This window comes from Anneissia japonica, unplaced genomic scaffold (assembly GCF_011630105.1).
Source record: "Anneissia japonica isolate Jap-2015-1 unplaced genomic scaffold, ASM1163010v1 scaffold9_len2422644_cov172, whole genome shotgun sequence".
Taxonomy (NCBI): Eukaryota; Metazoa; Echinodermata; class Crinoidea; order Comatulida; family Comatulidae; genus Anneissia; species Anneissia japonica.
The window spans coordinates 2,166,014-2,193,373 of record NW_022758107.1 but is presented as its reverse complement, the minus strand read 5'-3'; the positions used below and the strand labels follow the sequence as shown (position 1 = coordinate 2,193,373).

General features: G+C 34.7%; 4 protein-coding genes across 7 annotated transcripts; all 4 read right to left on the bottom strand.

Annotated features, from left to right (window-relative positions):
• Positions 1-1,309: 1,309 nt before the first annotated feature.
• On the bottom strand, positions 1,310-3,022 carry LOC117125079 (caveolin-1-like). Its single transcript, XM_033271464.1, has 2 exons — positions 2,674-3,022; positions 1,310-2,185 (listed from the first exon to the last, which is right to left on the bottom strand). The coding sequence occupies exons 1-2, from the start codon at positions 2,737-2,739 to the stop codon at positions 1,847-1,849; spliced, it is 405 nt and encodes a 134-aa protein (XP_033127355.1). The 5' UTR covers positions 2,740-3,022; the 3' UTR covers positions 1,310-1,846.
• A 2,375-nt stretch (positions 3,023-5,397) lies between these two features.
• LOC117125114 lies at positions 5,398-12,303 on the bottom strand. 4 transcript variants are annotated; one of them, XM_033271511.1, is made up of 3 exons: positions 10,196-12,303; positions 10,023-10,069; positions 9,362-9,520 (listed from the first exon to the last, which is right to left on the bottom strand). In XM_033271511.1, the coding sequence occupies exons 1-3, from the start codon at positions 12,282-12,284 to the stop codon at positions 9,494-9,496; spliced, it is 2,163 nt and encodes a 720-aa protein (XP_033127402.1). In that variant the 5' UTR covers positions 12,285-12,303; the 3' UTR covers positions 9,362-9,493. The 4 variants fall into 4 exon arrangements, with proteins under 4 accessions (XP_033127399.1, XP_033127400.1, XP_033127401.1 ...); XM_033271508.1 differs by adding an exon at positions 5,398-5,504 and having other exon boundaries at positions 9,285-12,303; XM_033271509.1 differs by having other exon boundaries at positions 9,256-10,069.
• LOC117125115 (caveolin-1-like) lies at positions 6,951-8,937 on the bottom strand. Its single transcript, XM_033271512.1, has 2 exons — positions 8,716-8,937; positions 6,951-8,351 (listed from the first exon to the last, which is right to left on the bottom strand). Exons 1-2 carry the CDS (start codon positions 8,785-8,787, stop codon positions 8,013-8,015), a joined length of 411 nt encoding a protein of 136 aa, XP_033127403.1. The 5' UTR covers positions 8,788-8,937; the 3' UTR covers positions 6,951-8,012.
• A 5,661-nt stretch (positions 12,304-17,964) lies between the features above and the next one.
• Positions 17,965-27,346, bottom strand: LOC117125149 (mitochondrial carnitine/acylcarnitine carrier protein-like). The gene is made up of 10 exons (XM_033271549.1): positions 26,285-27,346; positions 25,093-25,179; positions 24,276-24,406; positions 23,162-23,252; positions 22,212-22,335; positions 21,547-21,619; positions 20,697-20,806; positions 19,958-20,079; positions 19,313-19,405; positions 17,965-18,447 (listed from the first exon to the last, which is right to left on the bottom strand). The coding sequence occupies exons 1-9, from the start codon at positions 26,393-26,395 to the stop codon at positions 19,343-19,345; spliced, it is 912 nt and encodes a 303-aa protein (XP_033127440.1). The 5' UTR covers positions 26,396-27,346; the 3' UTR covers positions 17,965-18,447; positions 19,313-19,342.
• Positions 27,347-27,360: the final 14 nt, after the last annotated feature.

Genomic DNA, 27,360 nt, shown 5'->3' with positions numbered 1-27,360 from the left:
TCCAGCTGTAGGGGGCGTCCCATTTTTCGTATTCCCACCATGCATTTCGGTGGAACACGGTGGAACACTTTTTTTGTGTGGAGAACTCTATCTTGTATTTTCAGTATCTTTGGCTTTATAGAGATCTAAGAATCTAAGCAAAATGTACCGGTACTTAGGCCTACTAGCATATTCCATAGGCCTACATGATAGGCCTAAATAAACATTTGAGAAAATCGGGATACCAGTGGAGGTGTTTCTCGATACTAAAGCTATAATCTTGTTATTTACAGAATATTCCAATAAATGGCCAAGCATTGTAAAATTTGGTCAACATAATATATTCTCTAAAAACTCTACTATTATTAGGAAAATAATGTTATTACCCATACGGTCATCCATTACAGCCCGGGTATTCAACCTTTTAAAGCTCACCTAGGGCCCACCAGGGGCCTAGTACGGCCATCAAATCGTGAGAGATACAAAAAAAATGTATTTTCCTTATATTGGTTGACTCTATCTATAAAATTGATTAAATAAGCTTCTGAAACCACTAAATTGTCAAAAAGTTTTCATGGCTTCGCCATCTGGACCACTTTTGAAACATTTTAATTGATACCCGGGGGCCTTGCCCCCCCCCCAAGATTGTACCTTCCCTCCCACCACCCAGATTTCAAAAGCGGCGCCGCCACTGCCTCCACTTAATCATTACTTCCCATCAGTCTCCTCAGAAAAAGCCAGACTTTTTAACACCAGAGTAGGTGGTCGTGAGTCTACTAACAGGAACAACTTTTTATGTAAGTACTGAAAAACAACCGAATATGTATATGTACTTGTAACAATGTTGCGCTGATCAAAATCTTCGGCGGGTTCCAGAGTTGAATTTGAATACCGGGGCATTACGATGTTAACGAACATCACTCGTAATACTTATGATTGTAAAAATAAAGTTTATATTTTGTAACACCCAACCCACTTTTGTGTGTGTGTGTGTGTGGGTGTGTGTGTGTGTTTAGTATAAAAACACCAGTCATTTAAGGATTCAAATTTAAAACAGAGATAGGCCTATATTTCATCCCATTAAAAACATGAAAAACTATTCGGTAAGCCTATACCCTGAAAAGGTATCTTACACTAATATTCAAACAACATAGTCAAGTAACAACCCACGCTATCATAAAAAATTGCTGTCAAACGAAATGACATTGAGTTAGTTTTCTAGAGATTATGACCCAGTAATAATTCCAAAAAAAGAACACATTTTATAAGAACACTGAGGCTGAAATTGCTCAAAAATTAAGAACAAAATAAGACAAAATTGAGGCTGAGGTAAAATATCAAATGAGATTTTTATTTAAAAAGAAAACTAGAAAACTCAAAAGATTATATCTTTACATTATATGCAGTAGGTGTGACTATGTAATACTCTTTATAATTTGGGCCATTTTGACGGGGGCCTTTTTTCTGGTGACATTTTTTTCAGGGATCTTTTTTCACCGCTTTTACCTACATTCCAGTATAGTGTATACTGATACAATAATAATTGTTTTGTATTGTTTCTGGCAATAAAGAATAAGAATAAGAATTTTCTGTTTGAAAAGTGAGTAACATAAGAACAAATAAGATCTTTTTGAGCCTGAAATCGGCAAAAAAATAAGAACACTGAGCCTATGCAAAATTTTATTAGTTCTTATAAAAAAGTGTATCTATTATAACATCAACGCACTTTCAAATCAGACACATGGACTATGCATATTGTTTTGCAGTCACATTATTAGGCATTATTTTGTTTGCTTAAAAACAAATAATTTTAAGCAGAATAATTTAATAGTTCTTTTCGTTCGCAAATATAAAAAGAAATATTTTGCTAGGCGTTGATTTTGGTCATCCGGATGTCAGAGAATACACGACCACACGACTCGAAGCACGGATCACAGCACGCTGAGTAGCAAGCGCGATACACGACCTTGCAAGAGTTGATGTTGATGACGTACATCTTCAAAAATGGAGTCACACACCAGATGTGGTAGAAGGAGAGGGCTGCGAACTCACAGCCCCAACAGAAAGCCAAAGGAACGGCACACAGCACCGAAAGAATGCGATAGCATAGGTCCCGGGATCCACTGAAACACTTGAAGGCACATCTCCATACTCCGTCGATACTATGAGAACCTTCTGGTTCACCAAGGACTTCTTCATATAAAACCTGAAGATGGTACAGAAAATCCCATCACAAAAAGTAGATAAAAAAAATTAAGACAGAAAAGTTGAATAGAGGCTTAAGAAGGCCATCAAGTCGCTGTAACCTGTGATAATGACGACAACGACGTCCACTACTACGATTATGATGACAATAACGATGATGATGATGATGATGATAATAATAATAATAATAATAACGACGACGACAACGATTGTAATCAATGATGATAATATTAATTATGATAATCATTGATGATGATAATGTTGTTGATGAAGATGACGAAATAATTTTGAATCATATTTCAGTAACGTTATTCACTAAAAAACAAAACAGACACGAGGGTTTTTAACACAATCCACCCAATTTGTACATAAAAGTGAATTCTTGCCTTCTGATACAAAAAATAATATTTAATAAATATTTACAGACTTGTGTGTTTTAAACGTACAAACTAACTTTACTGTTTCCTGTACTAAACTAAACTAACTTACCTGAACATGGGAATTCAAGTCCTTTGGGTCACGGTGTGCCATGTCTACAATATCTGGTTCGGACATAATTATTGTTAGGGACAGAAATAAGTTAGCAAAATAGGACTGTGATTAGTATTTGTGACAAGTACCTATGCGCAGCTGGCGTGCATAACACTCAAGACTTGATGTTTGAGAAATACGGCTTCGATTGTGGGGACTAGGTAACCGTTGGCGACACTTTGGTGAACTTTGCAATGCGTGCTGTTGTCTCGTTTAACCAAAGAAGTTAGTGAGTAAATATTGGAAGCGTTCTACAACGTCTTTCACGACGTAGTTTGTTTACTTTAAGATTGTTTGGAAATTTTACAAATCTTTATTGAGTTAGTGAGGCGACGATTTTCGATTCATCAAGTGACCGGGAATTTGTGTGTACGCTATTTCAATACGGTTTCTCGGATTTCATCTCAAAGACTCATGTTTACGTTTCTAAAATACTCTTTTGCACGGCTAGGGCCTTAGCTAGTTAAAATTACCGGTTAAATGAAATGGACAGCGTAAGGTTCGAACCACCGTCCCTGAAGGTAACAATGCAAAGTGCAGAATAGAATAGGTTTTAATTATCGAAGTTTTGCAAAGATTGAACCAAAACAAAATTAATTGGGCATATTATAGCTCCATGAAATAGAGAGAGGGAAGAAAATAATCCACGACCCAACTTTATTTTTTTCTGTTACGATATGATAGATTTAATGCCGAAGATTCAGACAGAAAGTAAAACATTTACTCGAAACACTTGATATTTGTGACATAAATTAATTCTGATTATTGTAGCGATTGTTTTAAATATTTGTTTGGTACGTCGTGCAGTGCTCTTTTATGCCACGTTCCAACGAACCCGTGAACATCGTCACAACTCGTGAATGCAATAAAAGAAGCGTTACTGGCTGAGTAGCGCAGTACAGGACAATCGTTATATAAACAGCGTTCCATATTTTAATTGTGAAAAAAGAAATATGCAAGTATTACATGGGTAGCGTGAGGAATTGCCCGACGAGGGTTCCAATGTCCCCGACGTGTGGTGGGGCGGTGGGTTGTCTCTTGTCAAAAACGTAATGGGCGTGGTGTAGGGCGTCACTCACAATCTCTCGGAAGTAGTTTCATAGGCTTATTTTAGCGAGTTTAGAGATACATATAATTGTTTTCTCTCCTATGAATTGTGGCCTTTTTTTCGCAATGGTACAGACTAGCATGGAGGAAAGAATTAAAAGAACTATTACTTTACTGTAGATTTTTGCATTGTTTACATGAAAGCACTTAACCATCAATACACCTGCAGCCCATAAAATATAGCTAGGCCTATAATTATACAGTATACAATAATTAGATTTCAATGGTGCAACAAGAAGCCTAGAGTCAGTTACACTTAACCATTAGCCTAATATTATGATTAGTTGCTGTGGTATCGATCATATCATCTACTGATGAGCTTATTGAGGCTTTGTATGGTTGATGACAAAGTGAGATGATAATATACGACTCTGTAAAAAATTGATTCTGTGAAAAAATTAATTCTGATCTGTGAAAAAGGTTATGCATCAACGATCAACACGACAAGGCGCGATAATAATGGTATACGTCAAGTGTCACTTACAAAAGCCTTTTGAAAATAAAACAAATCTGTACTAAGCATGACATAGATATTCAAATAATGTAATTTGATAAACTGTATGTAAGCCTCCATTGTGTAGATATATAGTTGTTTTAAAATAACGTATTGCCCGTAATAAAACATATAAACCTAGCTGATTTAAGATCCCTAAATTATATAATCTGAACTTAAAGGAGTATAATCTTAAGGCAATGATAATTCATGACTTGCATTTAGATCAATTTTCACTTCTAATTTTTATTCAGAGTTTGACAATAATGCGCATTCAAAATGGCCCAAATTCCACCAAGAATGCTCTTATATAAAAACAAATTCAAACAGATTATAAAAATTGTGATTTACTGCAACAAATATTGAGTGTAGATTCGATGTAATTCTACATCTACTATACTATGTTGATTTGATTTGCCCATAACCACTAGACCACGGAGGCTTCATGGTTTCTTTGATGATTTATATATGATTTAACAGTGTTAACGGCTACCTTGATTTATATATATATATATGTATATATATATATATATATATGCATATGTGTGTGTATCCTGTGTGGCACTAACTAATTATCATAAAATATATTAGAACTAATTTTCTCTACATTTCAATGTCTCGTGCATTCTTTCGGAAATTGTATTTTTGTGAAAACAAAAAACATGAGTTCTTCAAAATGAGTTCTTCTAATAGTACTTCAAATGAGTGTAGATTTTCTGCTAACAGTTGTTTGAAAGATGATGCTATTAACAACAAAGTCACAAACTCCACCAGAGTAGAGACCTGAGTAAATGGAAGTTAAGTTGATATTTCATAATAGCCTAACTTGTAGATACTGGGATAAAGTAGGTTATTCATTGATTTTTGTAATACGAATATCTGACAAACATCGGCCGGCAGATTCGAAGCACGGGTCACAGCAAGCAGAACAGCAAGCCCTGTACATGATCTTGCAGGAGTTGATATTAATTATGTAGGCTTTGAGGTAGGGTGTCACGCACCATATGTGGTAGAAGGAGAGAAAAGCGAACTCACAACCCCAACAGAACGCCAGAGGCACGGCACACAATGTAGTGAGGATCCGATAGCAGAGGTTTCGGGTTCCTTCGAAGCATTTGAAAGCACATCTCCAAACACCATCAATGCTGTGGGAACCATCGGGTTCTCCAAGAACTTCCTCAAAACTCACCTGAAAAAAAATCACCGTAATAAAAAATGGTACAATTCAAATGTCATTGTATTGTAATTGATAATTCAGGACGCCTGAGCTATAATAACAATGAAATATAATAACTTTATAAACCTTCAAAATTAAATTGCAAACGTGTTGTAAATATCAACAAAATATTCTTTTAAAAGAACACTCCATCTTAAGTTATGTCACACTACCACGTCTCATGCGTAAAAGTTTATGTGAATTGCCAATATATGAGAATGGTTATCTAACTATGAACAACGTCAATTTATTTTGTACAGTATATTTTGTACCTACATGAGTATATACAGTCACCAAGGCTGATTGCTATCTGCAACATTATTTCACCCATGAACTGACTTCGTATCAAAATAGCTTTTTCATGATATATACTATACATTTACGTTTCGTGTGGATTACAAAATATATCAAATGTGATCATTAAGGTTGGCCTATGTATTATATATTCATTTTATCAAGTGATCTGTAAAAAAAAAACCTTATTTAAGTACACTTTCAAACGATACCTTGACGTGTGAGTTTTGATCAGTCGGATCCCGATTTACCATGTCGACGTCGTAAGGAAACATGGTTGCCATACAGTATATTATATTAATGCATTCTTCTTTCTACACTAGTCGTAGCTCGTTGAGTAGAAGCAAATTCTAAATGATAATTTTATGGCGTGTAACCAACGGAAATTCATATTATTAGTGTTGCTTGGTGAAGCAAAGTGTCCTTAGCGACAGGCTTTGAACACCAACTGTAGGCGGTAAAAAATGTCAACGAAACACCATAGCTTTTAAGTGAAACCGGTGAAACTGAGGTGCAGACTATTGTATGTATTTTGGGTTGAGTTATAAGTGTCTTGAATTCTCAGAGTAGGCCTAAATAACGTTATATTTTGTCTAGTTAGGAATATGCCAGTAATATTATTTTTGAATATATGATTCTATGGAAATTTCTATGCATGGATTTGAATCGTTGAAGTGGAACAAGAAAATCCATACACGTCGTCGAGAGTATTAATAATGACTAACGCTGCATGTGAACTTGGCTTTGGCTCGTGTTCTTTGTTGTTAGTGATTTATTGATTAGGTGACCTACCGGTGAGCTAGCCTATGTACGGTACCCGTGTATTGTAGGATGATGCACAACGAGATGAAATTATATAAAGCTATAACGCTCTTTTGTAGTCGCATCAAAGTGTTGGACATGGCGCAATATAATAAGTAAATAACAGTATACATTTGAAGCCCAGTGTCACGGCTCCTTTGAAACTGAAAACAAATATTTTCCAACGGTAAATACAGCTTTGTTGAAGCTTTTTGTGAAACACATTCCATGAAGATGCAGGATGTTGAGATAATTCAGGTACAGCAATAAAAAAAAGTTAGGCCTACTTGAATTCTCAGAAAGTAAATAATCAAAATAACGGAATTTTAAAATATTTTTAATGACATGTTATTATTTTTCACCTCATTAATGCTTATCTAACATTAATCAGTACAGTAGCATAAATATAAATTATCTGCCGAAATAATGATGCATGGAATTTATTTTGTTTAATGGTAATTTAGTGCCAGCAGCTAGGCCTACAAGATTCTAGATGTTAGTGTAAACTTTAGAGGCCTAATGACATAAGTGATCTACATTTTGGCATCCAACATCCCTGTATGGTTCACCTCACAAAATACATCTCAATATCTCCATCTCTCCATCACGCGTATACTCTGTTCTCTTGTTATTTTATTTTTTCTGTTTTACTCCAAAATATAGAGATGGTATTTTATATAGGAAAAATAACTCCTATTCCTAATGGGATTCACCAGCCATTATATTCTGAACAATGATATCATTATTTAGCTGGCTTCCTGCTGGCAGTTTACCGACAATTAAATATAAACGGTTTAATTTCATCTGACACATTACTGAATTCAGAGGAGAGCTTCTATGCCGTAGCAGTGTTTGATACATATACGCACTGACACCCTTCTAAAACGCACAATACATTAAACGAAAATATAGAAGAACGTCCATACAACAAAATGAATTCAAACAATCCACATTTACTATCATAATGAAGTTCATAATTATTTCACACATTTTTATAATTCCTAAGATATCGTCTCTTCAAATAAGTCACACGCGATAATAATGTCTCCATGTTACTTAGTGTATGATTTAATTGTGAGAATAATTCATGGAGATAATGAATGTAAATCACCTAATAATGTCATAAATAGTTCATGAACTATACATATTTGATTAAGACACTTTCAAAAGAAATACATAATTATTGTACAAGTCATAATCGCAGCAAATGACTTATTGTCACACACAATCTAGGAAAACAAAATTATTATCACACATAATGATACAATAATTGTTAATTCAATTACTGTATCATAAACCAAAGTTTATAGTAGTTGCTTTTTATAGTAGCAAAATATTGACGATTTTTCCCTGAATAACTTGTAAATACAAATGTTGGTATGAAGGTTACTGATTGACATATGTAACACGAATATCTGACAAACATCTGCCAACGGATTCGAAGCACGGGTCACAGCAAGCGGAACAGCAAGCCCTGTACATGATCTTGCAGGAGTTGATATTAATGATGTAGGCTTTGAGGTAGGGTGTCACGCACCAGACGTGGTAGAAGGAGAGAAAAGCGAACTCACAACCCCAGCAAAACGCCAGAGGCACGGCGCAGATTGCAGTGAGAATACGGTAGCACAGATTTCTGGATCCTTCGAAACATTTGAAAGCACATCTCCAAACACCATCGATGCTATGGGAACCATCGGGTTCTCCAAGAACTTCTTCAAACATTACCTAAACAACAAAATCACAAAATTATTAGTTGTGTTCTGTAATAAAAATGACGTAAAATATTATAAATGTCATATGATAATAAAACATGTCAGTGGGTTAGATTAAAACACTATCTAATCATAAGGATATGTACTACATGTCTCCGTTCAATTAAAGACCAATTTTGGGACCGTGGTTTCCATGATCTTTTTAGCAGCTTTGGTCTCTAATCACAATAATAAAGATAAAAGATAGTTGGGACCACAGAAAAATGGTCTTTAATTGGAGGGGTCATTAAATTAGAGGGAGACCTTTATTTCATTTTATCTGATAATCTGATATCTATAAATCTGTTATTTAAGCCTAATTGCAATTTCAAACGTACCTTGACGTGTGAATTTAGATCAGACGGATCTCGCTGGACCATGTCAATATCGGACGGGATTTCAGTCGCCATTTTATACGAATGTCTTCTCTTTCTATACTAGTCGTAGCTCGTTGAGTATTAAACCTCAAATGAATATCTTATTGTGCCTAAACCATGAAGGGTCTATATTATTAGTGTTGCTTGGTGAACAAGAGGTGAGTCCCTAGCGACCGGCAAAGTGTTTTGAACATCAACTACCGGCAGCAAATATTTTTCAAGTAAACACGGCTTTGTTGTAACTTGAAAAGAAATCGTTTATACAAGGAACAGAATATTGCAGATATTTCGGGTTGAGCTATAATTTACTTTAGAAAGTAATTGCTATTTGGTGGCTGGTGTTGCTATTATGTGAATTCGTGTCCTTTTTAAAATCAGAGGTGATTACTTTCATGGACCTACATTAATCATAATCAGCCTATTTACTTAGTAGCATGAGTATAAATTAGACTTACTACAAATATAAAAGGTAGATTCTAGAATACTGCATGAAATTTTATTTGTATAATGTTTGGTCAGCAAGTCAGTACCTAAACGTATAGGCGATAGACCATGTTGTCTAACGTTCCCTCGTCATCAAATTTGGTTTCTGTCTTTTCAACGAGGATGTTGTTTTCAGTTGGCCACTTGTATCCAACATCCCTGTATGGTTTACCTGTTACAAAATACATCTCAACATCTCTTCTCATCTCCATCACGCGTATACTTTGTTCTCTTGTTTTCTGGCCCTGATTTTGAACTATTCTTGTAAGTGTTGGCAGTATACCTGCAATAAGGATTGATATAAACAGTTTTATTTCATCTGAAACATTACTAAACTCATTAAGTCCGAGAAGAGCTTCTATTCCGCAGTAAAGTAGAATGGCAAAAGTAAAGATACGAACTAAGCGAGCAATTTTATTCGGGCCTGTGGGCTGGTATTTTCCAACTATGTAATCAAACAGTTCCCGATTGATGGCCATGTTATAAGGCATGTTGACTGCAGTGATGTACACATGTCCATATCGTTGTTTGACAAGACTTACAGCAGTATTATCTGCAGTCTGAATATCTTGGGCTGCCGGTAAGTATGATGGCCTATTCAAATTCATACTCCAGTTTTCTCCGCAGACTTTATTTTTCTGTTCCTCCTTTCTTTTATCCTTCAATATAAGCTTCATAATTATTATAATTTTCGTTAGTAATTGACAGTAATCATCGTAATAACCGGTCAGTACAGGAACAGAATACGCTAAGAAAATCAGAACAAAAAGCACGTATGGACCAACCTTATGGGAGTTCCATGCTATACCAAGAAACGTATACCAGACGATCTCTGTCAAGTAAAAGAAAATAAAAAAGACTTTGGAAATGATTCCCCACCAACCGAAAACAAAGCTAAGTACCCAAACGCCATAAATGGGTACAAAAATAACGGATATTAAGGAGCGATTTATATCACCTTTTACTTGAGGGAAAGAATCAACTGCATTTTTCGAATTATCATCTTCATCATCCTCATCACCTAGCTTAGAACTGTCAGGTTGGATAGAAGTTAGTGGGATATGTTGCTCTTTGCTAATTTGGTCTGCAATTGAATTGTCACTACACAACTTTTCATTTATTCTTTCCACTTCTACAGAATTGTCGTTTCTTTCAGTTGAAATAGCAACCTTACTGGTTGAAATTTCTGTTGTTAAATCTTGACTAGATCCTACTATTGAGCTTTGTTCGCACTCAGTGTCATCGTTGACATTATTTGCTTCAGAGTGACAAATTTTAGCATTGGTAAAGCCAGCATCAGTGGAGTCATCTTTAAAATATCTCTCGATAGAATTGCTTAAGCGTCTCTTGAACCTCTCTGTAAAATTGATGTCATTGGGCGATGTATCCCCTGCGTCATTGAGTACACGAAAAGACACACTAAACAAAACAACTCGAGTAAAGCAATAAAGTGTCGGAATTGATAAAAGTAGAACAGAAAAGAGAAATACGATGAAAAATGGTAACGCTAAAATAATGAAAAGCAATACCCTTGTCATTCCTTTAAAGCGACTGCTAATAAGGTCTTTATAAATATCAAGTCCATATCTCCAAATCTGAACACCAGCTCCCATCTTCATTCGGGTCGTTAAAAGGAAAAGGAATTTCTGTGTTCCTTTATATTCGTCGTTAGGGATTTTTAATTTGTCTGGCAGATCTTTCCACCACAGCCATTTTTTTCTTTGACTTTCTTTTTCATTTACTGCAATGCTGAATTTATCAGGATACACAACCTTGAAATAGAGAACAATAGAGAACATCAGGAATATAGCTAAATTGAAAAAAATGTGAGAAAATATGTTGAAGTTGGCATTCAAAATATCATTGCTAAACGTTTTTTCCCGCCTTTTGCTGAAATCCAGTTCGTCTGCCGATTGCACAAGGGATATTGGGATATATGGTAGTGCGATAAATAAAAGAATATAGAAAATCCATCTTGCGATAAAAATGACTCTGTGACAATTACCAAAGTAGAGAAGAGAATGCTTAATCCCCAAAGATAAATCCGTTTCTAAGCTCAGGAACTTCTTCGATGTTGCTGATAAGTCATCCTCAGAAATCGGTTGGTGGATTATTATCAAGGGGGAAATGGGAACCTCTTCGGATATTTTATTATCAGGTACATCGTTTCCACCTGAATCAGCAACTGGTGATTTATAAACGATTGGAGCTATCCGATGAAAGAATCCAAGAAAAAGTGGAAAAAACAAACTTAACATAAAACTGATCACGAATACAACAGTAAGTTGAAGACCGTATTCTTCACGATCGATTTTGAAAGTTGTTTCAGAATGTCCCCAGCATTCATAATAAGTATTAATTTGAAAAATCAGATATGAACTCACAAAATTAATATAGTACCAAGAAATTTGGAGATCTTCGCGCAATTTTAACTTTTCAATGCAGATTGAATTAAGCGTTAGTTGTGTTGTTGTATTAACACTATTTAGGATAGAGTTTGCAATTATTTTTAATCGGCCTTCGTCATTGGCTTGATTGAAGCATGTAATATCACTGACGTTAGCTTCAATAGTGACTTTATTTACACCGGTTTTTAGGGTGCCGAGAGAGAGAAAAGTAAAGTCAAATGGAAGTCTGGCCAGATGAAGTCCTTCTGTTCCTACAATCCAAGCCCAGTGCTCCGGATTGATCACTCTGGATTCTGATTCGTTTACTAAAATACTGTTATGATCACCATCCAAAACTGAGAGAAAAACATGGACGAACGTTCCACCAGACGCTAAGTCTTGGCGGAGTACTTCTGAATCTAAATATATGAGGCATTGTTCATTATATATAAAAGTGTTTTCCGTGACTTTTTCTTCTTCACGTTTGCTTCGAAATTCGTGATCAGCTAACGACTTCTTGACTTCATCTACTTCATAATGTTGTCGGTCAGTTATTGATCTCCACATAGAAACATTTTCTCTCATCCCATACTCCAAATTATTTTGTATTTCCTTCATAGAAACAACACACGAAAACAATTTCACAACGACCAGAAGCATTAGTATTTGTCGAAGCCCTGCCATCCTGAAAAATATAAAATTACTATGTAAACATTTTTGCGTGGTGTAGATTGTGACTCAAGTGGACTTATTTGCCTATAGGGTGGCGTAACAGGTTCAATCTTGCAATGTACACTTATTTTCATGGATATGCATGGATTGGTGGAGCTCTGTTCACATAGGCCTGTATCTGGGTGGGACACAGGATTCTGAGAATATATGGACCTCTAGTGCCCGGAAATTGCACTCTCGTACCTTAAAAATCTTACTGGCAATTCATATCAACAATACAGTACAATTATTTTGCTTAAGGCAAGTTAGGGACGGTGCGATCGCACCGTCTGGACCCCCCCAGTATATCCAAGGTGTATGCCACAGACACTTGTGATTTACTCTAGACATTGTCTCATGATTTACCCATGTATGGCATGATGATGTCATATCACGCCCATAAATGGGCAAATAATAAATATTTGTCACATAAAAATAATTTGATTTTATGGACAGAGGTTTATGTAATACATTATTTAATATGTATCAAATATTTAAATTCAAAGGCCTAGCAAGATGTTAAGCCTAATAATACTACTTACTTGTTACTAGTCTTCCTAGCCTTTTTCTTTCATAGAAAACATATGGCCGTCATTGACTGATTTGCATCAGTTGACTCAACATTGCTAGGTATGACCATGAGAGAAATTATGAAAATTTAATAAGTTATGAAATTGGGGTTATTAATTTATAATTCGGCACATGGCTAAAGACTTCCAATACTGTCTTACATATGAGCGGGAATCTCTACTAACTCGACATATAGGCCTATATGTGCATGTAAAATGACATAAGAAGAAAGTAAACTGGTCAGCACACCGCGAGACAACCCCTTAAGGCCAACACAGACTCGTCGGGTCTGTGTGAGTTGAACGCAGACGCGACAACAAATCGCGTCGGGCTGCGTCGTACGACACTGTCTGAGTTGGCCTTTAGTTTTTCGAAAGAGTCAGTTTTCTTTTTTCTGTGCACAGATCTATTATTACCGGTATATGGGACCAAGAGCTTAACGGCACATCTGTTTGGAATTTAATAACTTAATTATTTGATCCTTTTAATGTGCTATTAATTTATTTTATTTTTTAAAAATGTGTTGGCAACAGTAGGTCCTATACCTTTAAATACTGCAGATCAGTTGAGCAAACCAAAATTTGAGCATATTATACCATGCTCAAATCAAAACCACTGGCTTCTTGTCAAACAACACATTATTTTCAAATTTATTTTATTATATTGTACGAATTACTTAATATTGATTAATCACCACCATATATTAAAAACTAATTGAACTTAAGTCTTATTCCTCTTCATGACCACTCAGATCAACTACCAGTATCTCCGTTGTCTTTGTTTCACCAGGTCGCATGAAAGCGTACGGTGGGCTTTCACACTTGCTTCTATTAAAGTTGTGCAACACATTAGTGAAGATTTTCAAAATTCCACCTATTTATTTTATTTTTATATATTTGAGATGTTAAACCAGTATCAGCGACTTTCAATATATTCATATTCTTCTCAATTAAAGCTTTAGACAATACTCGATAGGTCATTTACCGGAATCGACTTACATTGCCAAAGTTATGAGCAAAACTATTATGGTTAAATCATAACTAGGTAGCCTACGGTTTAAATTTTCACTTCTTTTTGCTAATGACAATGAGCTCTGGAAACAATTCAAATAAACAGTTCAAATTCAAATAAACATTTATTTCTTCTACATCAAATCAAATCAAATCATTCAAACAATAAAATAAAGAAGTTAAGATCAAAAAAGATCAAAAGATCATAAAAAGGCAAGAAACGTTAAAATAAACAGATTTGATTAATTGGAAGGGGCAGTGCTCTAAAGGGAATGCCAAGTGAATTAAAAAAAAAAGAATTCTAAGATGGCACTTGTAGCGAGCGTGCCCTGGATATTATCAAAACAATTAAGCAATAATTCCGGAAATAGATACAAAGAAAGAGACAAACACACACACACACACACACGCACACACACATCAAAATATGAAAAGCGTACAGGGAAACAAAATAATGCAATTATAATATAACAATATGATACTGCGGAATAATAATGATAACAGAAGTTAACTAATAGTATTTTAATAACAAAAGTTTTTAAAATACCGCATGAAATCGGATTTCTACAATGTTAACAGTCAAAATGGCGGTATCTAGTTGTATATAGATAGTCCGTATTTTCAAATGACCTCTCGACAAATTTAGTATCTGTATTTTCAATGGGGACATTGTCTTCGGTTGGCCACTTGCACCCAACGTCTCTGTATGGTCTACCCGTCACAAAACACATCTCAATATATCTTCTCATTTCCATCACGCGTATATATGTTCCCTTCTTTTCTGGCCCTGATTTTGGACAATTCTCGTAAGTGTTGGCAGTATACCGGCAATTAGGATTGATATAAACAGTTTTATTTCATCTGAATCATTACTAAACTCATTAAGTCCGAGAAGAGCTTCTATGCCGCAGTAAAGTAGAACTGCAAAGTAGAGATACGAACTAATTGCGCGCAATTTTGTTCGGGCCTGTGGGCTGATATTTATCAACAATAAAGTCAAAGACTCCCTGATCGATTGCCATGTTATGAGGCATGTTGACCGCAGTGATGTACATATGTCCATATCGTTGTATTTATTATCTGCAGTCTGAATACTTTGTGCAGCCGGTATATCTGTTGGCTTATTCAATTGCATACTCGATTTTTTCTCACACTTTATTTTTTTGTTCCTCCTTTCTTTTATCCTTCAATATAAGCTTCATAATTATTATAATTTTCGTTAGTAATTGACAGTAATCATCGTAATAACCGGTCAGTACAGGAAAAGAGTACGCTAAGAAAATCAGAACAAAAAGCACGTATGGACCAACTTTATGGGAGTTCCGTGCTATACCAAGAAACGTATACCAGACGATCTCTGTCAAGTAAAAGAAAATAAAAAAGACTTTGGAAATGATTCCCCACCAGCCGACAACAAAGCTAATTATCCAAACGCTGTATATTAGTACAAACAAAATGGATGATGAAGAGCGATTTATATCATCAACAGCGGTTTTCGAATTGTCATCTTCGTCATCCTCATTACCTAACTTAGGCCTGTCAGTTTGGATAGAAGTTAGTGGGGTGTTTAGTTCGGTGCCAATTTGGTCTGTTATTGAATCGTCACGGCGCATCCCTTCATTTGTTTTCCCCATTTCTATCGAGTTATCGAACTTCCTTTCAATTGAGATTTCAACTTTACTAGATCCTACTATTGACCTTTGTTTACACAAATAATTGCCAATAATTGATCTCCACATAGAAAAAAATTTCTCCTATCCCATACTCCAAACTATTGTGTATTTCCTTCATAGAAACAATACAAAAAACATTTTCACAACGAACAGTAGCATTGCATTTGTTGAAAACCTGCCATCCTGATAAAAGAAAAATATTTTGTAATTATTTGCATGATGTAGATTGTGTCACAAGGGCTTATTTAGTTTGTACACAGGGGTGACGTTAAAAGGTGCAGTCTTGCAAATACTGTACCTTGATTTTCTCATTAATCTGCATGCATTAGGAAAGCTTTGTTGGCACAGTATCAAGTTGTATGCAAAAAGATATTTGTGATTTATCTCAGACAATGTCTCAGGATTCATGATTTACCCTAATATGGGCATGAAGAATTCATACCACATCCATAGACGAAGCGCAGATTAAATTTTCAGTTGTCGGAAAAAATTTGATAATGTGGAAAGAGGTTTATGTAATACAGTACTATTCATGAAATATTAAAATCCACAGGCATACCAAGAAAATGTACCGAAAAAACTTGGAAGTGCAGAAGTGACATTAAAGTTGAAATACACTACAATTACTTTACGATCGAAATGTATAGATAGATAAGCTGAATACAGAGACATTTAATAATCTCTCATTGCTTATGGTGTCGACAATTTTAACCAATTTGTCATCACGAACTACACATTTTTCTAACCCAACAAACTTTAGTTAAGACAGAAATTAGGAAATCAATGAAATGGCAATTCTTGCGATACAAAAATTCTCTTCTAAATACAAATCTACTATTAAAACAAATATATAAATATATTAATAAATAAATAAATATATAAATTATATATTTGTACAGCTGTTGAAAACAAGACATTATTTTATTAACATACCTTTATATCTCACTCGTCCCTGGATCTGTTGTTGATTGATATCCAACAAAATTTTTGATTCAAGTGAAGCCAGTTATCACCGAAAACACACCAAAGTTCATGGTACATGTAAAATGTAGATAAGAATCACTATTTTTTGTTGTTGAAATAGTGGTTTTTATAATTTGAGTTGAATAGCTTGGTTGTCAAGATACTTGCTTTCTAACTTTCAGGGTCCTGGGTTCAATTTCTGTCACGGTAAGTTTTTTTTTTCTCACGACTGAAAAAAACGTGGGTAAACGTATATTCTCATGTGCTGCTCCTACATTATGGAATGCTGTTCCTCATGAAATCAGAAACTCATCTTCTGTCAGTATGTTTATGAAAAAGTTAAAAACTTATCCCTTCTCCATCTCATTTCAAGTTTTGTTGTTTGTTTTTGTATTAAAAAAAAAAAAAAAAAACAACATTTTTTCATAATCTTACAAGCATGGTTAATTAACATCAGTAGTTAATGCCACTGTCATAGCGCCACTGAACATTGCATTCTGCCGTGAATATTGGCGCTATATAAATCCTTGTTGATTTAAAGACCAGAACAACTCCACTCCCTAAGCCTCAAAAGAGAGTTTATGTAGAGCATATAATGTTTATATATTTTGTGAAAGGACTTCCACTTAGTAAAATGATTAAGTTTAATGGCATATTGTTGGCCACGAGCCGAAAAAATAATAAAAAAAATCCAACAATCGAAAAACGTAACATGTTATTTTCCAAAATAACGTAATTTTGTTAATCATCATGGTTTTCACCTCAAACTGTTTATGTTTTTTTTTTCTTTTTGTGTCCATTTTAATTTTAATGTCTGGTGACTATATAGACATATTAGACATTGATAATTATTATGAGAAGTCTGCTGTATTCATATAAACGGTTATAAGTATGTGCTCACCATATTTTTAGTTTTAAGTACAAACAATTGTCTATGTGTCACTGCACACGATAAGGATGCTTCTCACCCGACTGATCGAACCCGATCAAAAGGAATGCAGTTTATGATATTGTTATACGAATTAAAATTAAATACTCTATAATAAAACAACGTAAATTTACTAATTACCTATCGATGGCTGTCATGTGACCCTATTATTGTGTGTTATCGTCAAAAATGAGTGTTCACAAAGATAAATACTGTACTACCATAGTACTGCATAGTCGTTAGACACACAATATTAAAGCAAATTCAAGCAAAATATGTTTCATACTGTATAAAATCTCATTGTCATATCTCAGATTTAAAATTTGTTACATACATACAACATTTTTGCACAGTGGTACAAGTACACTATAGTTTCTAATAAAAAAAAGTGTAGCAAATATGTATAATTTATTCTTGTACTTTAGGTTTACAGTCTCACAATTCATTGGGGAGTGACATCACCAGTATAAGAGACAGGTCGTGGACCATGAACCCCTGTCGGACAAATGCTGCCACCACCCCTGATTTCAGCATATTACAACATGCTCAAATCTTCTTCAAAACCACTGGCTTCCTGTTAAATAACATAATTTAAAAATTGATGCTATAGTATTTATATAATTCTATATTACAAACCTAATTAAACTTAGGTCTTTATACTCTTCAAATTCTCTCTGGTCAACCATCAGTAAATCTGATTTGTTTTTTTCCACCAAGTCATCTGAAAGTGTATGGTAGGCTTTAGCAGTGTAACAGCTTATGCAATATAATTGAATAAAAGTGGAGTTTTGAAAGCATCACCAACAAAAATGATTCTTGAATTAGCATATCATGTAAGCAGTGTTCTTACCCGATATAAATTGGGAATCATGTTCGTTTGTGAGGATTTTTGAAATTCCACCTTTTTAGTGATATTTTTAGAGATTTGTTTAATGTTTATTAAAGTACTTGGGTGCCAACTTGCAGATCTATAAAAAGAAATTAAAAACAAAATTTTATGAGAACATTATTTATCAAACCTAAGCATATACTGTACTATTTATAGTAAAATCACAAAATTCAATATTTGAATTAAAAACTGTACATTTATAAATATTTAATTGGTAATTATATGGGAAAAACAAGTTATCTACAGTACTTCCTAGGACAACGATCAAATTTTTACTTATTTACAGTATAGTAGAATATCGTAAAAACAAATTTCAACATGTGAGACTGGCTTAATACTTCAATTCTTATACCATAATTCCTTGGGTATAAGTCCACCCCCAACTTTATGCCCAAGTTTATGTACCAACATTTCCTCAGGCAAAAGCCCAGAAAATAACAAATATTCACAGAAAAAAACCCATTAAATATTGGCATTGAATGAGGCAGTGCTGAAACACTGCCAATTGATTAAAAAGGATTCTCCGATTATACAGTAAGCCCTCACCCAAAAATTGGTCCGATTTTGTGTTTGAGAGAGTGGGCGAAAAAACCAGTGGAACTATGGTATTAATTGTCAACCAATCAAAGGGACTATGAAACAATGCATAAAATATAGGAATGGATTTGTGTCTGTAATTTGGCCAGAAAATTACTTTTTTTTTTTGTTCATTGAATTGAAAGCTAAGTATATTCATTTTTTCAATCAACAACATTTATTTCTCTTTTCATCTACTTTTAGATTTTACGTATTTATAGTTTTTACTTGGTGTAGGATATCATAAAAACAAATTGCAAACAAAGAAACTGGCTTAAATCTTTAGTTCTTATACGTTAAAACAGTGTCAATTTATTATAACGATAAAACAGAATATAATAATTTCAGGTGAACCACAATATACTTACAAAAACAGCTTATTACTTGCAAGGTTACCATTAAAAACCAGGAGCAACCCAATTGAGAAATCGTAATGCTAGTTCAAACCCGCATAAACAAGCCTAAACAGGGGAAAAATAACAACCACATCATAAATTATGTCACCTGTAGAATTCAAAAAATCTTTTCTTCCTAATTAGTTAAAATTGCAGTCATTGCTGCCACAAATGAAGAATTTTTTTTCAAGAACAAGAAGCATTATGTTAGAGATACACTACAACTGATACACTGAGTCACCAATAAGAAACATAAATGTATTATAAATGTACTTAAAAACCTTGACCTACAAAACGGTATTATATATCTTTTAAAAAAGCAGGGGTCCTAAGTTGGAAGATCCAGTAGACCTGTTTAAATGAGCTTAGTTAACATATTTATTTTGCTATGAAAGGGGATCCCATCAGCACTGACTTCCAGGAGGCAACTGATAATACAGCTTATTAAAAACAATGAAAATATCGGGAAGTCTTCCAGATTTTCAGGAGACTCTTGCAAATTGTGGGAGAGTATTTTGTTTAGTGATGTCAATAAAAGAATATGAATCTGTTGTCCATTCAACCTGAACACAGCTCAACTCAACCACAAACCCGATCCAAACAACCATGAAGACTTACAGCATTTGCTGGGAATGCCCTAATGATCCCTGCTGAGAATCCTTTGTAAAGAGACATCAGTCCTTCTTCCTTGTAGAGTGATATAAACACATGACGAAGATTACGATACTTTCCTACAGGAGCTGTAAACGACGAAACATGAAAATGATAGTCTTTTTGCCCTAGAGACCAAAGACCATTACTTAAGGCAATGGTGGACATAAAAATCGGTTGGAGGGCCAAAGTGAATTTTTGATATAACACAAAGGGCCGCACCCAAACTTCTGTTTTTCTGATCTGTTTTTCGTGATTCGAACTGTTAAAAATATTGTACCTTATTTATATTTACATTACATAGGTTAACAAATATTAATCAGTAACAATTATTGATTTTTATTTTGTAGACAGGGCTGCTTAGTAATCTGTTTACGGATACTCCCCGGAGGCTCATTAATCCTGATAATCAAGGTTGGCTATTATCTAATGTAAACATTGAAAAGGTTGTGCTTAAACCCGAGTGAATTCTATTTAACTCGGGTTTGCTTTAGATGAGATGTTCTAAATTTCAAAATTAATTTTGAAATTCTTGATGTACGTGTGAATGATGGAAAAAAGAAATATAAATGAATATAATCATTACACTTTAATTCTCCTTAAATCGATCCTCATTGTTGTATGTATACTATGAAATGAATTCAAATGGATATTGGTACTCAATGGTGTTTGCAAAAGTGAAGAAAAAATTTGATCAAATTTGTACCAGTTTGTGTTCTTGATTTGAGGGTATCTGGTGGAAAGGCGTAAACACAGTTCATAATCCCTGCGGTACCACCAGCAAGTAGAGTTCTCCCAACTCCTAGATCCGAAGTGCTGCAGGAATACAAATTTAGATTAATTAATTGATGAACTGAAGGGATAGTCACACCTGAAGAACTGAGGGTTCTCTAAATACATGCAGAATTGAGGGTGAAATAAATAATTGATGAACTGGGACTGACAAACATACTCAGTAAATGAGCGTGTATTTACTGAGTATGTTTGTCAGTTAAAATGCACGCTCATTATACTGAGTATGTTTATCAGTCCCAGTTCATCAATTATTTATTGAACCCTCAGTAAATGAGCGTGCATTAAATAATGGTGAACTTAGGGTGCACTAAATATTAAAATAATCGGTGAAGTTTACACATTCCTGATGATGACATAATTATTGTCGAAATATTGAATCCCAACACGATGGCGTGTATTTCAATACTTGGAGTATGTATTATACTTTCTTATCTGAGATTAATCAGTGGACCTTTCGGTTTAAGTTTACATATTTTTGTAGAAATTAAACTAACCTCAAATGAGCCTCATTTTTGATATATATTTTATTGTAAAAATGGGGTTTAATGTACAGCGCTTTGATCATTTTGTGTAAAGGCGCTATAAAAATGCTTTTTATTAATAATAATAAGAGTGATGTTATCACTCCTATAATATTTTCCTGACGCAAACTCACATAGAAATAATAATATTAATAATAATCACAGGTACAGTGTCTTCAAATACCTCAGTGCATGTTCTATGGCATTTTATTACTTAAGATGAAAATTAAATTACTGTACCTCTTTCCTTCTGGTGTGAGGGCTCTTTTCATAAGTTCATAAGTCAAAAAATACACCCCATTTCCGGGAACATCTTAAAAACCAAGAAAAAAGCAAAGATATATTATGGGCAAAAGCCTTACCTTCTGTGGCTAGCAAATGTATTCTTGAAAAAAAACTTTAGTTTAAGTTCCTACTTCAATTCACATTCATAAACAAGAAACTTTTAATTATGAATATTTAGTCAAGTTCTAGTTTTAGTCCAGTTGAAATGGCTGGAAAGAAATGACTACTAAACTAGCCAATGACAACAAATCATTTAAAATGCCAAGATTTTTTAGATCTGCTAACATGAATAAATACCAAGCTGTTGATGAAAAACATTATTTTCATCCGAAAATTAATACTAGACCACCGATTGCTTATTTAACTATTAGTAGTTAAAATAAACACTAGATAACTTGGAGTAACTGGAAAATTACTTTCTTTGGAGAACTGTGAAAATTGTGGTTGCCCTCATTCAAATTTACTTGAAACCTTCAGATGGCCTACGATATTTCTCACAAAAACCATTATGACACAAAATGTACGGTGATTTAACATCGTATAAATGTACAACTTTGTTGAATAAGCCATTGTCATAAACAATGGATTATCATCAGTAAAATGTTAAAATGGTATTTTACCTCGCAAAAACGTGGCAACAGTGCCCCTGAAAAGACCTTTTGATAAACCGGACTCTCTGGCAATTTGCTTGGCACAATCCACTGGTCCGGCATACTTTCCTTTACCTCCTGCCGCTTGTTGTATCTGGAAAAAAAATCAATTACTGTATGTTCTCGCGTAAAAGGCGATCCACCTATAAGGTGATACCCAAGTTTGAGAAGATTTTTGGATGATTTTTCTATGTCTGGCGTATAAGACGACCCCCATTTCACAGTTGGAATTCATACTTTTTGCTGCTCTTTATTGTTTGGATACTACACTTAACTGGCTAAAATGGAGCAAATTTTAGGGCTAATCTTCCAAATAATACAATTTTAGTGGTCTTAAAAAAGGTAGGCCTACTGTATATTAAGTGAGAACTTAAAAATAGGCCAAGCCTCAGGCCTACTACTACTAGACTGCAGATACCTGGGCTACCCTCCAGGGAAAGTGATGTTGTGTTTGTAATGGTATGCCATCGATAGCTAAAGCTTACAGTAATTGTTTTTGCCATTGCCCACACTAGTCTTACTAGGGTCTATTCTAAATATTTTAGGCCCGTTTTATTAGGGAGGACTATTTTTTAGTCATGCCTAAATAGTCGACGCGAGTGACTCAGTTTTGTGTCTCCGAAATGTGAACATTGTGATTGGTTGAAATTGTTTAATTCAGTCCGCCCATTTATCCAAATACGGAATATAAGATTACGTCATTCTTTTGGTATTCTGGTACCTGCATTCAGTGTTGCTTATATTACAAGTCGCTTATTCCGTCTCTAAATTAACTTTCTCGTTGGTGGTGCTATTCCGAATGAGAAAAATAATAAAAAAATAACAGGCTTTTGACAAGTCTAGTGGATTGTCAGCATATCAAAATGATAAATGCAACAGATATTCCTACAGACCGCTTCCATCACAGACTCCAGCATTACCTGTAACAGGCACTTGATCCTTTCTCCAGGGGCCACCAGCAACATTGTCATAGCCCCTGACACCATTCCACCTATAAATAACTGATTTGCTCTGAAATTAAACAATTATTCTATTCAAAGCATTATATAAGACATTACCAAAGATGTTGTATGAGGCAGTGTGTGTATGAGACGTGCTTACGTAAAGCATCTTGTTTGTATGTTTTGCCCTGTGAAGGGACTAACAAATAGTATTCAAATAGTATAGTAATTAAGATTGCTGTAAAGGATACTGGCCGCAAACATTGAGATTTTTCGACAAATGTTAGGCCTAGGCCCCTGCACATCTACGGCATGGTTAGGTATGCATGATGGTCTTCGACCCGCGAACTACGCTGCTATGTTAGGGCCAGCTAAGGTTTATGAAGGATCACTTAAATTTCAAAGCATACAATCCAAGGAGAACGCTAGGATAAATAAATAAACACAATTTTGAACAATCGTATTGCTTTTCCAAGCCATTTACTTCTCACGTTAACATTGGGTGGTTATTTTTGTAACATTATCTTTTCCTATGCTATCGCACTGTAATGTTTTTCATGTATAACCAAGTTAGGTCACGTGACCGCCTGTAAACAATCATCGCTAAAAATCCCTCTAATAAAGACCACTTTTCTGTGGTCCCAAATTAACAAATGTCTTTTACTTTTATTACAGGTCTCCCTTTAATTAAAGACCCCTCCAAATAAAGACCACAAAATTAACAAATGTCTTTTACTTTTATTATTCTAATAAGAGACCAAATCTGCTAAAGACCATGAAAACCCAAAGTGGTCTTTAATTGGAGGGAGAGCTGTATTCATATTAGACAAAAGCTGATAAAGACCATGAAAACACCGGTCCCAAAAGTGGTCTTTAATTGGAGGGAGACCAGTAGTGTGTTTGTATTTGTGTCCTGCATACCAATTTCAAGTTTTCATTGCAGCTGTCATAGGTCTATAGCCCAATTTTTTAATTTTCAAGTTGATATTCCTCCATTATTAAGGAAAATAAAGAATTATTATCATTGACATCAGCAAAGAAGCTTGAATATACTTTAGAGATTATATTTAGTGTAGAAATTCTTGAATCTTACCCATACTGTCCATTTGATTGGTTTGGTCTCTGAAGTTTCAATCCAAGTCCGTAGCCAAAAAAGCATACAGCATATATCGGTGTAACACCGAGAATCGGTGTGGCCATGCCTTTATAAAGACCAAAAACTCCCTGGATAATTGCAAGTAAAAGCTTGTTTTGTATTGAGTTAAAATATTTTGCATACATGGGTGTCAATGGCCCTTTCTAAGCCCTGCCCCTAATTCAACAGCGTAAACTTGTTTGTGGGACCTGCCCATATTCCTGGCTACTGAATTCTGATTGGTCAGTTGTTAAAACCTACAGTAGTTTTGAGCAAATATCAGCTTTTAAAAAAGACATTAATTGCTTAGGTGACACTTTTTTAAAACCTTTCTTTGTGAACTTATTTTTTGAATGATCATCAGAGCTTATATAATTAGGAAGAAATTTTTGGAGATTTCAAGGCAGGGGCGGGTATAATAAAAATAAAGGAAAACTTTAATTTTTTTCTGAAATTTCCATTTTTTCGTGGCGGCGGGTGCACTAAACAGGGTTAAAAAAAGTCTTGCCTTTTATTACTTTGAATAAAAGTAACTATTTGCTCTCAGTTGCAAAATTATTTTCTTTCCCAATTAATGGACAAACTAATATAATTTATATATTCTTTGCATATACCCTCACATTGGCTGGACATAAGTTCAAAAAATTGTTGTAGTACTGTAAATTAGTAAAAAAAACTTACTAAAAAGTTGACGAACAACATACAAGCCCTTAATGTGAATTTTTCTACAGTATATTGAATATTTGTGAATTAATAATGGTAAAATATGATTTACCTCCTTCATTAGGATTTTCTTGCAGCAGTCAAATGTTCCTTTATAAAGTCTTGCATCTCCAGAAGTCACTTGTGTTTGCAGCCTCACCTGAGAATGAAAAATATATCGTTTAGACCTAGCATAGACCTATTAAAATACAGATTTAGGCCAAACTGGCCTCCTAATTTAGACGACAATGAGTACTCAATGTTCTTGGAAGAATAGATGACTTATGTGAGGTCATTACGTCTATCGTCATTGTGCAATCCGAAAGCTACTCTTATCATGGTTACTTGCTTTAATCATTGGTCACAAGTCACAACACATGCAAACCAAGATTTTGCAATGGTACTCATACATGAAGCCGTGCTACAACATTTCTATCATATGAATATCTTGTTAATAAATGCCTACTAGGCCTATCTATATTACAGTTCGGAATCACATTTTCAGGGAGAGCTTTCCCCTCTCCCACCTGTCGGGAGAAAAAAAAACAAAAAAAACACGAAATCATCAGGGGAACGACACCACCACCCCTTTGCCACCAAGATGTTCTGGGCTGGTCAGTTTTAAACATTCTCCAATGGCCAGAGAAATCTGCATTCCATGTTTGGGGGTAATTTCCCTCTCTCACCACCCCGTGGAATAATATAATATAATTATAAAATATATAATTCAGATAATATAAAAATAAATAATAAGAATAGTTTAGTTATACTAAAAAATAATATTAGACCTATAAAATAATATTAATAAGATACTAAAATAATAATAGTTGTCATTTGGGTAATGGGTAATCGTGATCACTATTCATTTGGGTAATTCTGTATCATTTGGGTAGTTGTCCTCTGGGCCAAGCTGGTTTTGGTCTAAGCTGGTTTTGGGTCTAGGCCTAGGCCTAGTTGGTTTTGGGCCGAAGTGTCGTCTGGGTCCGTTGGTTTGGCCCTTTTGGGCCGATTTGGTTTTGTTTGGGCCGATGTGACCAGCATTCTTCTGACTTGTTTTATGCTGTGTATGAAAGATTACTGCTAGCCTAGGCTCAGTCCTCGCTCGACTAGGGCCCTACCTAGGCCTCCTAGTAGGCCTTCTAAACCAGCCTAGGCTAGGCTTCACGGGCAGCATGGGCCCTAGATAGTAGGGTGGGTAGCCTAGCTAGGGCTAGGACGTAGGCCTAGGAGCCTGAGCCTTGCTAGCCTAGCTAGGCCTACATTACCTTTATAGTATCTAGTGGATGCCCGGCAAAAACAAGGCAAACTCCCCCAAATCCACCTGCTAATAAGTTCTTGCTAAGACTTATCTTTGGCTTTGCCTTTTCCTTCGACATCTTTTTGGTCCTTATTATACAGTACTGTACTGTAGTCTAGTAGTAGTTACGCCTCACTGCACAATACTGGACTGGATCATGACTGGATGCAAATTCGATGGAATGTTAGTTCGAGCGGATGCCAGATCGAGCGAATATATTTCTCCAAAAAGACGTTTGATGTTTATAATAAGACACTTCGCCTTTTGTTTTTGCCACCAAGAAAAATAGGCCTATGATATCCATCAAATAATAAAGAGACTGTAAATCACTACAACAAAATTGTATATGTGACTATGAATTAAAACTTGTGCATCACTCAGCCTGCTTTTAAAGGTATTCCTTCATCCCATGAAAAATTTCTAAAAAATACTAAAACTCGTTTCTAAAATAAACTTGCTCATTTTGAAGTAACATAAACATTATCAACTTGAACATAGAAGTTAATGTTTAAAATGTAGAAACACGTCCAGTCTAATGTTTATTTATTTTTATTTTTTAATTCATTTCACGCAAAATTTAATGGACGCCAATAGCAGGGTGCGGCATATACAATATAAAAATCACTAGATACAATCATAAAATATTTGTAAAACAATTCATTACAGCAATTAATTATATATTAATCTCAAAAAGAAGCACATCTCGAAAAGAAGCCCATCAAAGGGTCCAAAAAAAAAAAAAAAAAAAAAAAATAAGCAGTCCACCTAGGGCTCTATTGGAGGTTTTACGTTATTGACTTATGATATTTGAAGGAATTCAATAACTTAACAAATGATTTTTAAGGATTCAATTCAGGTGGCATGCCAATTTGTGGTAAGTTCGCCACTTTGCTTCATGTACAGCATAGAACGCACAGCCAAGTTAAAGGCAACTACTGTGGTTGCAATTAACAGTGGTTTTTTGACATAATAAACTTGACCTGAAAATAATCTTTTGTTCATATTTGTATTATAAATGAATGGAAAATAAAAAGAAACAGACCA

Excerpts from the sequence above, each read along its gene's own strand:
- LOC117125115 (XM_033271512.1), bottom strand. The coding sequence starts at position 8,787 with ATGGCGACTGAAATCCCGTCCGATATTGACATGGTCCAGCGAGATCCG. Across the intron at positions 8,352-8,715 it reads ATCTAAATTCACACGTCAAG|GTAATGTTTGAAGAAGTTCT; the intron begins GTACGTTTGAAA and ends TTTGTTGTTTAG.
- LOC117125149 (XM_033271549.1), bottom strand. The coding sequence starts at position 26,395 with ATGTCGAAGGAAAAGGCAAAGCCAAAGATAAGTCTTAGCAAGAACTTA. Across the intron at positions 21,620-22,211 it reads TGTTGCCACGTTTTTGCGAG|ATGTTCCCGGAAATGGGGTG; the intron begins GTAAAATACCAT and ends TTGGTTTTTAAG. Across the intron at positions 20,807-21,546 it reads CTCACACCAGAAGGAAAGAG|CACTTCGGATCTAGGAGTTG; the intron begins GTACAGTAATTT and ends GTATTCCTGCAG.
- LOC117125079 (XM_033271464.1), bottom strand. The coding sequence starts at position 2,739 with ATGTCCGAACCAGATATTGTAGACATGGCACACCGTGACCCAAAGGAC. Across the intron at positions 2,186-2,673 it reads ACTTGAATTCCCATGTTCAG|GTTTTATATGAAGAAGTCCT; the intron begins GTAAGTTAGTTT and ends TACCATCTTCAG.
- LOC117125114 (XM_033271508.1), bottom strand. The coding sequence starts at position 12,284 with ATGCTTCTGGTCGTTGTGAAATTGTTTTCGTGTGTTGTTTCTATGAAG.